The sequence below is a fragment of the Rhodofomes roseus genome, assembly GCF_022264815.1.
Source record: "Rhodofomes roseus strain CIRM-BRFM 1785 chromosome Unknown C8Q71scaffold_45, whole genome shotgun sequence".
Taxonomy (NCBI): Eukaryota; Fungi; Basidiomycota; class Agaricomycetes; order Polyporales; family Fomitopsidaceae; genus Rhodofomes; species Rhodofomes roseus.
Window position 1 is genome coordinate 20,290 of NW_025953001.1, and position 14,881 is coordinate 35,170.

A 14,881-nucleotide genomic window follows, 5' to 3' on the forward strand; every position below is an offset into this window, starting at 1 on the left:
GGGCCCATCGTATGCATATCGGCGTTGTGTTATACAACCATAGCAGTATCTATGCACGTCCTATGAGACTATCGAGGACATTGTCAATGAACACAACCGTATGATCGGGATCGACAGAAGCATATAGCTCAATCCCACAGCCCCACTTCACGCCAGTAATACACCATGTCAGACCTCCCCACTCATCGTTAATGAGACCAAAGTCCACCCGTGTGCAGCTCTTTAAACACGCCCCTCCGTCCCCTGACCTCCCTGCAAGACATAATATAATGAGATTGCACTTGTCAATGAGGTCGTCCATGGACTGTGCACGGAGGTCCACTGAACCGCCCTCGCGTTCGAATATGCCGACATATGCGCCTGTACTTAGGTTCGACGCTGTGTTCGGGTCCGACTGCGGTAACCTGAGCAAAACGCCAAATTTCAGTTTGGTTCAAGCCCGGACAAGACACAACATGAGGATGACGCATACCGAATTTCCGACGGCGGGAGCACAGCCTTCACTGTCGTGCCCTTCAGCTTAGAGCCGACGCGGGTTGTGTGGATGACATGGGTCAGGTATCCTTGGGACATGAACACCCGTATTTGACCCGCGTTGCTGAGTGGTAACACCCTCTCTTGCTCGACCCACTGCCAGCGACCCCCTGTTTCCTGTATGTCTTGTTCTATAATGTCCCCTGGATTGTCTCGCCCCCGCATCACGTGAATGCCATGTATGCTCCCGTCTCGCTTGTAGTAAAATTGATTCCCAGATTTAGACGAGGTATACATCGTGGTCCTCGGCTGCCGTATGCCGGCCATGACATTGGGACTGTCTTGAAGATACTGCATCACGTCGAACACTCGGCCACTCGAGACAACATCCTTTACGGGTGGCCACACCGGGAACACTTCGTTCAGCGCAGCAAGTCGACGGATATACTCGTCCTTCTGTGCACTGTTACGCGGCCCCCACAGCAGGTCATCGCTACATACCTGTCAATAGGCTTCGCTCAGTGACACACAACTCAGACGTACTAGCAGTCGTGTGTCAGCTGTGATCCGTTGTGCAGGACCATGTCAAAGCCTTGATGAGCCAACACCTTCTTCAAGGTCTTTGGCCTCGCGCCGTAATCGTCCATTATGAACTTGCGAAATGGCTCCCAGAGCAGCATCGTCAGCTCTGCGCGCGCGTGCATCTCGAGGCGATACGCCCAGAGCATCTATCCAAGTCGTCAAATATATATTAATGACATTGCAAGTGGGCACCCACGTCCTCGCATATGAAGACCATCTTGTATTCACCGCGTTTCCCCGCATAAAGCAGGTTGCGCGATTTACCATCCTTGACAGAGTCATAAATATAGCCTTTCAGCTTTGGATCGGTGAGGAATTTGTCCGCAATGGTCGACTGCATGGCGTATTGCAGCCATCCAGAACCACAGCTGAGACTGACATGGGTCACGTCTGTTCGGTGCTGAGAGGCATCCAGGACAAACGCAATGTGCTTCCGTGGCTCCGCGGACATGGCGAAATGCTCAAGACGTGCCGATTAGTGATGGACCACATTGACATAAGAACAAACATACCTTGATCGAGTCTGATATGCCGGACAGATATGAGCATGGTAAGACATCGGAAAGTACAAAGGGTTATGCACATATGAGCATCCATGGGTCATCATCAGCATTTGGACACATACCGTCAACGTAACCGAACTGGAGGGGTATGTACAAGGTAGAGGTATACAAGTGACAATTGAACAGTTCTCAGAGATGTCCCGATTTAGAACCGTGGGAATAGGTCACATGGCTTCACCTCAGCTCGCTTGTCCTCAGTGTAACCCTAAGTTACAGGTTGGTGAAGATGGTATATTTTGAACAGTCGAACCAAGCCTTTGAATTAATGGCCCGGACAGTGCCGGAATAAGCAAACATGCATGGCGCAACATGTGCAAGCCACACCCCTGTCGCATCGCGTCTAATTGATCGATCGGGGCGCTTCACGTCAAACGCGTGTTTACTAGCGCTGAACAAATGATCGCGCGGCGCTCCGCCCTGTCACTGCTTGTCTCCTACCACGACATTGCTTGCTGCGCTCCCACTAGCTCCTTTCGCTGCTCCCGCACCTTTTACGCGCATTTACCATGGCACGCGACAAGAAGGCACACCAAAGGGGAAGGGGCGGCATCCCAAAGGCCCCAACATTCAAGCTGGCAACCATGGTCGCAAGCAACCGCCCGGGCCATGATAGGTACAAGGGGAGTGAAAATCAGGCCGCTCCAGGACCAAGCAGGCCTTGTCGTGCAGCCGCAGGGAAGAAGGATCGGGTGCGGCCCCCGGCCTGTCACGGGCACTGCGGAGCAGCGATGCAAGTGAGTCTCAACTCACAGTCTTCGTCTGCTAGTTCCAGTGTGACTGTCGATGCGCAATGCTGATGCTGATGCTGGGCTTGTTTTTGCAGCCAATGTGTGCGTCGGAACTTCGTGTGCGAATATCTGAAGGAGTCGCGTCGAGGCTTGCACAAGCGCTTTCCGTGCGCCACCAAGGCGAAGGAGCAAACCGAGGGCGCGGAAGGAGATACAGCGAGCTCGGATTCTGGCGTGGACGCAGACATCCAGATGGGCGAGGCGGATGCACCTCTCCGACTGCCGTCGCCACCTGTGAGACCTCCCACTTCCGACGTGCGCCGATGCTCTGGGAAGGACCGCCAGCGCTCGAACACTGTGGGTGTGGCTAGGGACCAGAGGAAGGCGGCCCAGCGCAGGGCGGGTGCTTCCTTGATGTAGATGTCGGCCGCCCGCACTAGTCTGTGACTGATCGCCACGGTCCTCGGGCTCTCTCATACGTTGACCAAACGTTGATGGCCATGTCTCTGAGGGTACATGTAACATCCGTACATGCGCGAGATACTTCCTGTCATCTGGTGCTTCGGTGGCTTACGTCTTGGCTTTGTTTCTCGTACATACATAATCACGGTCCGTCTGTTCTATCGTCACTTTCATCGCTATTCTGCTGTCGTTGCTTTCATTGCTATTCTGCTGTCGTCGCATTCACGTTTCGTAAGGTTTGCTTTGACCAATGTTACGATACCCGTCTGTGTACATGTATAGGTTTGGCAATGACCAGAAAATAGAAGGGAGAAACGGGGAACATTGAAATCTGCCGCGAAAAAGAAAGTTTCAATGAAAGTTTCACGCAAACTTTCATGCCGAAACTTTCGGTCTGAAACTTTCCGAATAGGATAATAGTCTGGTAAATTGAAAGTTTCAAAATGGATTGTCCGCCGAGACAAAAGTTTCAAGTTTGCCGACACGCAATTGAAAGTTTCAGTTTAGACACTCTCATGCGTGAAAGTTTCGCCCCGAGTATTCTGAACGAAAGTTTTGTCGGTCGTCCCCTCAGGTATATAAGGTGTCCGACCTTTGCAGCACGACTCGACTGTCCGCCGGCATCACTGCCGGCGACTCTCTTATGTGTTTGCACTGTGCGCGTCGCCTCGTCTGTCATTCTAAGGACTTCACTCGGTTTTCCCCTTCAAACTACAGCTGAGTCTAGCAAAAACATTGGTAAGCTACCTTTTCTGGGCTCTGTTTGTCGCTGTCAGCTGATTTGGCTGGCCCATCTGTCAGTGACAGGGTACCACACGTTTTCGTACTCTATCACAGCATTCTATCACATCTCCGGCTTCGCAATATTCCTTTGGCAGTATCAGAGTTGTTGGGGTCGATACTAGGATCGGCAGTTCAGGTTGGCGGATGGGGCGGGGTGAGTCGACTTACATGTGTTATTGTTGGCTTGACTGACCAGGGCTTCTGAGTACAGGTGGATCAGTTTCGTGTGGCAAATGCTCTCGTGCAGCAAATCAGCTGTGCCCTCGTGAGCAGTGCCGAAACTGTTGTCAGGCTGCGGCCCGGGCTGCGATCGCTTCGGGTACACCCTCGCCTTGGTGTGCTCCCCATGCGATCCGCAAAATGAACAAGCCATCTAAACCACTGGTCCAGCCTGGTCCAGCTGCATTGATAGTTAGCATCGTTTTATCGTCTCGTACATTTCTGTTCTGACTTAGAGCTTCCATCTTGTCAGGCAAACTCGTCCGACTCGTCCGACACACCATCGTCCTCCCAGCCTGTCTCTTCCGACCCTGCACCATCCCAGCCTGTCATCTCTGCGTCACTGAATGCTGCCTCTGAGTTGCCACTTGGATCTCAGGCCAGGTCGCCCCAATGTCCACCTGACACCCGACCAACCCAGTATGCACAGCCACTGCAATTACGGCACGAGATGCCACAGCCATGGCTATCGGCTCGTCAGCAAGCCTATGACAAGATCAGCCCTGCGCAGAGGAAATCAAGTATCCACGAAGCCCAGAAGCAGATCCAACACTCCATTGGACTCTCACTGTGGTTGAAGGTGAGCATGGCAGTCGTCTGTGAGTATCTCACCGAAACTGATTCCTGTATTGTAGCCAGCAACCGAGGCAGTAGACATCACCTCGGTTCACGTCACAACTCACCCTGCATTCCGGCTGAGCAACTACCCCACCTTCTGCGATATGCTCTGTCCTCCCCAGTCCAGCTCGCCCTTCGTTCATATCTACAACCCGAAGACGAATAAGTGGTCTATTATCGCAGCCGATAGCTATCGCCAAATCACTGGGGGTGAGATGAGCCTCCTCCTCCGAATGATCCCTTCGCTCGCTGCTCCCGATTTCGACCCGATGGAGTACTATCCCGGTATGTCCGAGGCCATGCAGGCCCTCCGCAGGAAGCGATCCTTTGCGACTGTCGATGACCTGCTCCCAATGTCATCGAACTCGGCGGGATCTGTGAAGCGTGCTCGTCTGGACTCCGAGTCAGCAATTGCACCACAAGCTCCCAGTCCACTCCGTACTTGCTTGTCGCCTGGCCCTGGTCGTATCACAGAGCCTGATGGGCACTTCCCGAGGGTCTCACGAGCTTCGCTCTCTTCCGATTGGAGGGCCCTTCGTTCTGGTGTGACTGGCGAAATCCCCAGCAACACTCTGCCAACCATTGACGAAGAACTGGTCACAGAGGGTGCCGAGTCGTCAATGGGTCGTTTAGTAAGTAGCCTCTGTAGGGTCGCCTGAGCCCTCCATGTCGTCTGGGGCATCCACCACTGATGTACCAGCACCAGCCAGTGTGACCCTCTCCGTGCCAACGATCCCAACCGGTTTCAAGGCAAGGTCGTATGGTTCAGACGACCTGTCGTTCCCGAAGAGTTTGCCCTTCACTGATATTTACAACGGGCTCATTAAGGTTCACAACCTTACATCGCAGAGGGTTCCTCAAGTCGGTCGAGCATCTGCATGTTCGCTCGCCTGGCCGAAGTACGAGTGGCAGAAGAAGCGATGCAAAGGGTATGACGATGCTCGAGCAGATCTCGGGCGTGGGGATGCCGATATCTGGCAGCGATGCCTCAACACCCCGAATGCACTCTGGGGCGACTACACTCGCTATTTGGGAACACTGGGTCGGTCCAGTGCCAAGCCTCTGCATTTCCCATGGGACCAGACAGTGGCCGACCTTCACAGCCATCTGCTGATGTCTGATGCGACTAGAAACAGAACTGGGAACAGAAACACTTGACCTCAAGGTGTTGGACCGAAGTCAACAACAGTCTAACAGCGTCGAACGCAATGCTAGCAACTCCAAGTTAGTTACATTGCACTCTACTTAGTACAATGTGAAGTGCTTACCTAGCAACTCCAAGAGGACGAGCTGGAGTGCTAGGCAGCATACAGGACCCTATATATACTGACTAGGTTGAGGGCAGGTCTACCTACGCTGGATCCAAGAACTGAGGTCATGTGTACGTATGAGTCAGAACGAGTCAGAATGAGTCAGGTGGCTAGGCGCTGCCGCAGGGCACATGATAAGTTACATAAGCAAGGCCACATGATGAACGAGTCACAAGACGAACCCTAGCACGTGATGTGTCACGTGACTAGTCAGAAAGCCGTTCCAGGCGAAGTCTACCATACAGCATATCGTGCAAGTCCATAGAAAATGAGCAAAAATAGGATAAAACAAAGCAAAAATATGGGGCCTCCGTGTCATACCATGACAGCACCAAGCTTGCGTCCCAAGTCAGCCTGTCTCGTTCCCAAGAGAATCCATGGGAGCTGTTTCAGAAGTCGTACCCTGTCCTTGATGTGCCCGCCATGCTCAGCCATATCCGGGGAGAGCTGCTTGTCGATGTAGGGTTTTGCTTTGTTCCACGGGCACCAAATCCGATGGTCGGCCTATGGCGCCTTGATGCGCTCAAGGCATTGTACGGGCGAGGTGGCTACAGCCAGGGCACCATGCACACGGGCAACACCCTCGCTCGCTACAGCGGTATGCAGGCCGAGATGCTCCAGGCAAGGGCAGAGCGCACCCACATCGCCTTTCAATCCTCGTACAATCTCTATTACGAGGCAACACGCACACATGACAACCGTCCCATCTTTGCAACGGACAGTGATGCCTACAATCTCAACGAGCCATGGTCCACGGACTGCAACCGTCTTCTGGAGCTCTATAAAGGGTCTGCGCCATCAAACTTGTATGGAGTGCGCGATGAGTACCGCATTGGAGGCAGAGTGGTTGAGCAGCTCATGACGTCGTGTAGGGAGATGGTGAGCTGGCATGTGCACATGAGACCAAATGAACTGACATCTCCTTCAGGCAAACACCTTCATCCTATCCCAGCCCATTCTGTGGGTCACATCCGACCTATGGTTCAGATGGCTGTCTCGCCGTCTGGATGAGCTCATGGCTGTTCAAATGTCTCTCTACCGCACACGGCCTACAAACTATGGTCGCATCACTGGCGTGCTGACCCATCTCATCTGCTCCGTCGAGACCATGCCTATCATTGTTCCAGGGCATGTCCTGCGCTCCCTCGGCGACCTCCAGATGCGCCAAAATCGGTCCCAGTTTGGCATGATGTTTCTCCACAACCTGAACATGACCTCGCCAGAGCTCGCCCTTATGGACATCGAGGACTTTGACAGCCAAGATGTCCTTGCCGCTCTCAAGATTCAAAAGAAGTTCAACCCTTGCACCAACCCCGTGAACTCTGGTCCCTCGATCGCATATCCACTCGGCGAGTATCCGACCTGGAATGCAGTCCAGACTGCAGTCCGAGACGAGCCCTGGAATATCATCTGGCAGTATGACATGCAGTACCTCCCTCTGCTCATCATTGTCCGTCGCGCATTCCAGTCCTTTACTGCGCAGATGTGGGACATGCTAAACGAGATCTACTTCACGTCGAGAGGCGAACCGGAAGTGAACACTCTGGAACAGGCAATGAAGGCATGGTCATTGGGCACCGTCTTTGACTCAATTACAAAAGTCAGCTGGGATGCCATCAACACAGGATGCTGGAAAAACATCCGTGGCCCGAAAGAGGTGTCTTTCAAGGACAGGGTCAAGATGTACTTTCCCGAGAGCCAGGAGATTGCCTCCAATTCCGCCACACTCCGCCCCTTCTACCTCCTCAGGACAGGCTACCTCTCCCGCTTTTGGTGTGACATAGCGGAGCTTGACGAAGAAGAGCATCAAGACGTGTATGACGAGCTGGGTGAGATCTTCACGAGTATTCAGTGTCTTCCAGCTACTCGTATCAGCCGTAACGATGGGGCCATTCTTCTGGGAAATACGTGGCAAACCATGAACGGCTCCATACGCATTATCATGAACCCTGCGCACTACATGATCAAGGGTATTGGCGAGGAGCGGAATGCTCGCAGAGCACAGCGGAGCTCTAGGGCAGTGGTCTCGGAGCGCGCAGCTCTCGAATGCCAGCTGGAAAGGCAGGCTGTGCCGCAGAAGGACAGGGGGAGGATGATCAAGGCAGCCATTGGCAGTAAATCAACCAGGGAAAAGAAGATGGAGGAAAGGTGGTCTAAGAAGTCGAAGAATATGCGGGTGCCACCAGGTGCTAAGAAGCAGGGCTCGTCGTCAAGTTCGAGTTCAAGCACCAGCAGAGATGGGTATTATTTGGATGAAGAGGGTTCAGAATAGGATGTAGACTGTACGCATTTTGTGTCATATCCATGTACACAGATCTTGAATGCAATGTGTATTCTCACAAACGCTGGTTTGAGGGCAAATGAGCATATACATGGGACTTGACACACAGCGTGGACAGATTAGGAGTTTGCCTGAACCTACATGATAATTGACATGCTAGAGAAATGATTCCTAGGCATGTAACATGTCTCAGAGCAACAGAGCAAGACATATTGACCGATTACCCTCAACACAAATGACCATACAAATGCTAGCTAAGATCATTGTAGGGCATAAGGGTATGGTAATGAGGCGTCTTAGGACGCATCCCAGGTGCTAAAACGGTGTGTAAATGGCTTGGTCAGTGCCGGAAAATCCACAATATTGAAGTCACTTACCTTATTTGCACCCCAGGACCCAGTCCAATGGGGGAAGTTGTGGGACACCGGGCACCCACCATATCCGGCGGCACCCAAGCACGTGGATTGGAACTGAAGACATGATCATGTCGGGGCGTACAGAAGGGTGCGCTTTACGCCACTTCCGCCTTTGCTGCTCCAGCATTAGGACCACCTTTGCCTTCTTCTGGTAACGACTGTAATAAGCGAATAAGTGAACAATCTAATGCTTGAATTAACAATAACTTACACAGGCAAATTGTCCTCAGCCTTGCGCTTCAAGGACTTGGGCAACTCAGGCACCGCAGCATTGTTAGAGGACATTACAGTGTTGTCTTATGAACTGTTAGCTCGGCTTGTAATGCTTAACAATGGGATTTACTTACTGTTGACAAGGGATGGTGGGGGGAAGAGGGAAAGAGACGAGGGAGGCGGTCAGACAGCGGCCAGGTTTATATACCATCCTCATAGTCATGCACATGATCATAAGTGACAAATTGGCCACTGATGGGCGGTGGTGTTTGACAAAAAAGGAAATGCACTTGTCTTGAGCCAGACCATGGCCAAATATGGGCAAGGGAAATGAAACTCAAGTGTTCTCTAGTGGCCATGGCCCTCCCCCTTGGCTGACAGGCCGCCAACAGATTAAGAATGGCTGCAGACATGGGTCCCAGATTTGGGACCCGTATTCCTACATAGGAATGGACCATATTGACAATAAGGAGTCTACCCCGAGATCATAGTGGTTCAAGTGGTCATTACCTCCCCCCTTGGCTGGGATGCCCGCCAACCAAACAAGAACGGCTGCAGCTATTGCTCCCAAATTCGGTACCCGTAATCCCACATATGAATGGATCATATTGACCATAAAGAACCTACCCCGAAATCGTAATGGTTCACATGTTAGTGGTTGTGGCCTCCCCCCTTGGCTGGGATGCCCGCCAGCCAAGAAGGAACGGCTGCATCTATGGCTCCCAAACTTCGTACCCATACTCCTACACATAAATGAATCATATTGACTATAAAGAACCTGCCCCAAAATCATAATGGTTCACATGCTAGTGGTCATGCCCCTCCCCCTTGGCTGACAGGCCCGCCAACCGAGAAGGAACGGCTGCAGCTATGGCTCCCAAACTTCGTACCCATGGTCCAACATACCAATGGATCATATGAGCTATAAAGAAGCTACCCCCAAATCCCCTTCCTTGGTCTCCTAGAATATGCCCTCCTGCCCATGGTACGCATCTTTTGCCCATAGCACCGGCATCAGACCTCCAATCGCCAAGCGGCTTGGCACCAATGTTCACACATACAAATGAAGCCTTTTGCTATAAACAAGCTTCCTGCCAAGTGCTGTTGTTGTGGCTCTGCACATAGCAAAAATGCGCCTATTAACAAAAAGAATTGCCCACTGCTCGAAAACCGGTCCGCTGATTTCCCTGAAACTTTGCACCCATCATCTACATGATATAGATGTCCTACATACCAACTTTCAGCCCAAAATTCCGGTACCCTCTTTTGTGATTAATTCCTAACTGACCCCTATTAACGATGAGTCATGTATGAGTAAGCGAGGAGTCACGACGAGTCATACTGAGTCAAAGAGCACATGAACTGCCCGGGTTGGACCGGAGCAAACAGCAAAGGAGTCTGAAGACTGGAAGCGTAGCCTCATGGGGTTGGGCCCATGTTAAGGTAGTACAAGGGTCGAGCACAAATAGAGAAAAACAAATGTTGACGTAACATCATCCATCGTTCAATGTTGCGGCGTTCATATTGCAGATGCAGTCTTCGAGGGCCACGCGAGCAATTGCGCGGAGCGATGCGCTGCCTGTGCGGTGGCAGGTGCCCTAAAAGGGAACTGAGACTTAAAGGCAAGGAGGAAGGCGGGCGAGACTCACCTTGTGTGTACCCGATAAATCTCTCTTTGCCATAGCATGCTTCCAGAGGCTGGAGCCGATCATCGTCCAGGATTGTGCAAGCTCGAGGTGAGTCAAGGATACCTCTTGGCAGAGGAAATGGTTGACGGTGCGCGCTACAACATACAGATTATATATTGATCATATGCAAAATGCAGGTGGGAGAGGACCACGTAACAGAGGTAGAAGAATCGGAGGGCACAAAGATGTAACAGAAGTGACGAAGGCATGTGCATCGCCGACTGCTTGCACATGTTAGGACGTGAGTCATGGAGCAAGTCTGGTTCATCGGGCAGATAGCAGTGTGCACGAGCATCATTCATTCCGATATTGTACATGCGAGTTTGCGATACGACGAGACAGTGCGATACGAGACGGTGGTATACAAGTGATACGAGGGGACAACGAGACGACGACAGACAGCCGTGACCAGACAACACCGCAACAGCATGATGAGGCCTAGACATTAGACGAGGCTAAGGAGCTCTTCAAAGGTGTTGAAATCAGCATCTTGGCCCAACTCAGCGCGAGCCTGCTTCACGAGCATGTCCTGCACCCACTCAAAACTGCTGAGATGGTCGGTGAAGGACAGGCGACTCTCACGGATCATGTACTTCAGCATTTGCAGAGCTTCCATGAGGTCCGGGCTGAGACGGCTGCGCTGAGTTGTGTCTGTCTCCCCTGCGGAGGAGAAGACCCGCTCGCACGGACCCGACATCGATATCGTCAAGCACAAGGTAAGCGGACTAATTCTATATCTAGTGCATGTACTCATGCGACGTCTACAGCACAGATGCGTGATTATGTGGCTCGGCGACACCCTCAGGCGGCGGCACTGGCGGCACCTGCTGCACGTCAAGCTGCTGGCCCTTCGCAGCCGCATAGGCCTCAGAACTTACGCAAGATGTATGCGGCAGCTGATAGACTCTTCGTCAGAAACCTGGACAATAACCAGCCCGCGGCCCGTGGCGGCGACAACACCATTGACCAGATCGTCAAGGCTGAGTACAACTCTTGGCTCAACAGAGGGACAGGGTTGGAGCTCAAAGACGTTTGCGCGTACTGGAGTGTAAGTCAATATTTTTGGTCATTGGCTCCGTGAACTGACTTGCGTGGTCTTTCAGCTTCCTGCCGCACAGGCACAATGGCCTACAATCTTCAATATCACAATGGACTACCTCCAGACGCAGGCAATGGCGTGATTGATCCAATACGGCTCCCAGTTCTGATGTATGTGGGCAAGCTTGTACTTGGGATGAACAACTACGTCTTGAATGAGAAACCGAACCAACAAAGAGGTGAGCAGACGTACACATGCACAATATATAGCTGTCCGAGAGGTCCGTGCGGTTGTAGTATTTGATCGCGAGGTCCATCCCGGCCTTGACGACATCTGCAAGATGTGGCTTGTCCATGGCGATTGCCTCCATGTTGGTTCCAGTGTATCTGTGGCAGCCATACCGGAGTCAAGATTGCTTCTACGTCAACGTCTGTTTTCCCCTTATTTTCCTTAGCTGTACTATCCTGTCATGGGCCCAACCCCATGATGCTACACTTACGAGTCTTCGGACTCCTTTGCTACTTGCTCCGGCACAACCTGGGCAGTTCACGTGCTCTCTGACTTGTCCTGACTTGTCCCTTACTCATACATGACTCATCACTTATGACTCACTCCCCTGCACTCCTATTGGCTAGGTAGTTGTGACTTGTCCTGGACCTGCCCTGAACTCCTCTTGTATATAAGACTTGTGTACAGCTGTGGTTGAACCTCAGTTTGACCTGGTTATCTATTGAAGCTTTACCAGCTCCTTGGATATCAGAAGCTCCCCTGCTTGACCTACTAGAAGGACTTAGCAGCATCTCAGACCATCCTCCCCATCCAAGGATGATTAGAACCTAATGTCCCTATGTTGAGGGTTAGGTTAAGAGCTAGTGCTCTAGGTGTCATGCTTTGCGTAACAATTGCCAACATTGTCATGTCTATCCCGGCGCATGGTAAGTCCTGATCTACATATTTGAACATCTTCTGACTTCTCTCAGATCCATTATTGGACCATGGACAGCATGTCCAACAACAACACTTTTCTCCATGAACTCAACGTGCATCTCTTGTGAGTAAACCTGGATGTCAAATTCCACAACATCAATAACTGTGTCAGCTGTTTTTTGCATCTTATCATCCGCTGCTCACAAGCTGTCATCTGTTCCTATGGAGCTGCTGCCCCATCTGATGATGAGGATAGTGACAATGGCGGCAGCAGCAGCGGGGGTGATAGTAGCAGTGGGCCTTCAGTCTTTGCAGGCCCCATCAAGAATGTCAGGAAGGTAGTCAGGGTAATCCAAAGCTTTACAGCTTGTTGCAATGTGTGGGACGGGACTATCCAGAAGGGCAACAAGACCCTCGCTTTCAGCGAGAAGATCAATGAGGAGTCCCAGCTTGTCATGGACATGCAGACATGTTGGGACTCCATGTATTACATGGTCATCCGGTTCCTCAAGATGAAGATTGTAAGTCAGTACCAACCTCATACAATCCTGAGTGTTAATGTAAGTACAGGTTTACCAACACTTCATCGTGTGCGAGGAGAACCAGGGCATGGAGTTCCCAGTTTTCACCACAAACAACTGGGAACTGCTGGGTGTATTCTTGCTTGTAATGATGGTATGAGTAGCAAGTGGATGTTATCAATGTGATTGATATGGATGTTTTTGTGCAGGCTTCTCACAATGTCACTGGCCCTAGCTTCTGATACCACACCAATGCTGTCAAAGGTCATCCCATTGTTTGAGAACATGATGATGACATGGGAAGACCTCAAGGACCTAGATTCTCCTAGGTGGTTGCCTCAATCAGCACGGCACATCAAGGCTGGCCTAAAAGTAGCATATAGCAATTACAATCAGATGGACAACACTGATGCCTATGTTATTGCCATGTGTAAGATAATATTTGTTTTTTCTCTGTCTTTAACTGATTCAAGGCTGTCTTCTGTTCACTGCTATACTGGAACAGGTCTTCTCTGGGCTGTACAGACCTCTGCAGTGGGGCCTTCATGTACTGGAGATTGGTCCACAAGAAGTATACTTCTTCAGTTGCATAGCTGATCCATATAGCCCCCCTGAGAGGTGCAGTGAAGAGCTTGCTACTATTGGATGTATTGCTCAGCATCATTTCCTGCTGGAAAATCAGAGGTCAGCAAGAGGTCACTAGGATGTGACTGCATGAGGTCACTATGTGATGTTGTTATCCCTATGACAATTATGTACTGTACTACTTACCTCATCGTGTGAGAGACAGACTGGACAATCATAAGGCGCTGATTGTATAACCACATGATGTGCAAATAAATCATACGGTTCTGTGATTGGTATGTCAGTTGAAGTTTAAAGTCCAGTATCTTCTGGTAGGCCATCCAGGATGTCAGCCTCTAGTGGTATTTGAACCTGCTCATCAGGAGCCTCTTCATTGTGATCTTTCATGAGCTGCTCTTCAAAGACCTTGTGTGCTCCAGCATTTTGATTCTCATATACATGCTCCCCCTGTATTCCTTCATAGATCACTTTGAATCAATAAAAACTGTAAAGCTTTGTGACAACATACCTTGTTTGATTGACTGTGTATCTGAGCCACTCTCTTCCAAGAGCTCCCTGATCCTTGCATGTTATAGGGCAGATAACTTGCTACCCTCTGGTTTGTCAATACTACATTGGACGCATCTATGAATTATTCAAAATTTCTGGAGCAATGCCTAGCAACTCCACACTGAACTTTTTTGTGAATCAGTGGGATCAACTACTACAAGGGTGATTGCACAGTTGGGGTTGGGATGACCAGCATGCCAGAAAAGACCTGCTTGAATGTATGAATACTATCATTCTGTATGAGTCCATCCTTGAACATACTGGGATGGTATGACATGTACTCCATTTTCTGTGAAACAAGGAAAGTGTGGTTAGTAAAGATGGATCTATCTGTGCAGCTCATGTAGACGTCCTTTTGTGCTTGAGTCTTAAATAACACTAAAGTAATTTACTTGCACTCTTGCACATTAGGGATGCTCAGAAACATGTCTCCATGTCCCCTAAACACTGTGCCAGCCTACACACTGGAAGCAGTAACAGCCTCAGATCAGCTGCCACCTCATTTTCATTGCAACCCCACCTCTGAGTGTCTGAAGCCTGTCACCATCCATGATGATATGCTCCTCCAGATGGTAGCACATGGTGAATGTGGCCACATTCAAGAGGGGATCAAATTATGTCTATCCTGGTTTGTAGGGAATCCCAGCACCTTTCACCTGGTGTGGGAGGCAAATGAGGGAACACACTTCTTCAACATTCATCAGCCTCTCACTGACATGCAGCCACTCCAGCCCAGGGGTGTCAATCTCCCCACAGAATACAGACAGCCACAATCTGGCTAGTCAACATTGAGCCACATTGCTATCATCTAAGGGCTCTGCAATGAACATGACCTTGACTCAGCAGGTTGCACCCACAATGTCTCAGCAGTGGCAAACATTGCACCCCTGATTTGTTCCTGCAGGGTCAACAACCTCCATTGG

The 14,881-nt window shown here is 50.8% G+C and overlaps 4 protein-coding genes across 4 annotated transcripts; 1 reads left to right on the forward strand and 3 right to left on the reverse strand.

Moving 5' to 3' along the window:
- Positions 1-49: 49 nt before the first annotated feature.
- On the reverse strand, positions 50-1,507 carry C8Q71DRAFT_863618 (uncharacterized protein; the record flags this gene model as incomplete). Its single annotated transcript, XM_047928200.1, has 4 exons — positions 50-404; positions 473-967; positions 1,018-1,202; positions 1,253-1,507. The coding sequence occupies 4 exons, from the start codon at positions 1,505-1,507 to the stop codon at positions 50-52; spliced, it is 1,290 nt and encodes a 429-aa protein (XP_047772489.1).
- Positions 1,508-6,072: 4,565 nt separating this feature from the next.
- On the forward strand, positions 6,073-7,747 carry C8Q71DRAFT_689178 (uncharacterized protein; the record flags this gene model as incomplete). Its single annotated transcript, XM_047919841.1, has 2 exons — positions 6,073-6,618; positions 6,668-7,747. Coding segments are annotated over 2 exons (1,626 nt in total), but the record flags the coding sequence as incomplete, so codon positions are not given.
- A 651-nt stretch (positions 7,748-8,398) lies between these two features.
- Positions 8,399-8,721, reverse strand: C8Q71DRAFT_863620 (uncharacterized protein; the record flags this gene model as incomplete). The annotated part of the gene is made up of 2 exons (XM_047928201.1): positions 8,399-8,594; positions 8,648-8,721. 2 exons carry the CDS (start codon positions 8,719-8,721, stop codon positions 8,399-8,401), a joined length of 270 nt encoding a protein of 89 aa, XP_047772491.1.
- Positions 8,722-10,896: 2,175 nt separating this feature from the next.
- Positions 10,897-11,073, reverse strand: C8Q71DRAFT_684943 (uncharacterized protein; the record flags this gene model as incomplete). The annotated part of the gene is made up of 1 exon (XM_047919797.1): positions 10,897-11,073. A coding segment is annotated over one exon (177 nt), but the record flags the coding sequence as incomplete, so codon positions are not given.
- Positions 11,074-14,881: the final 3,808 nt, after the last annotated feature.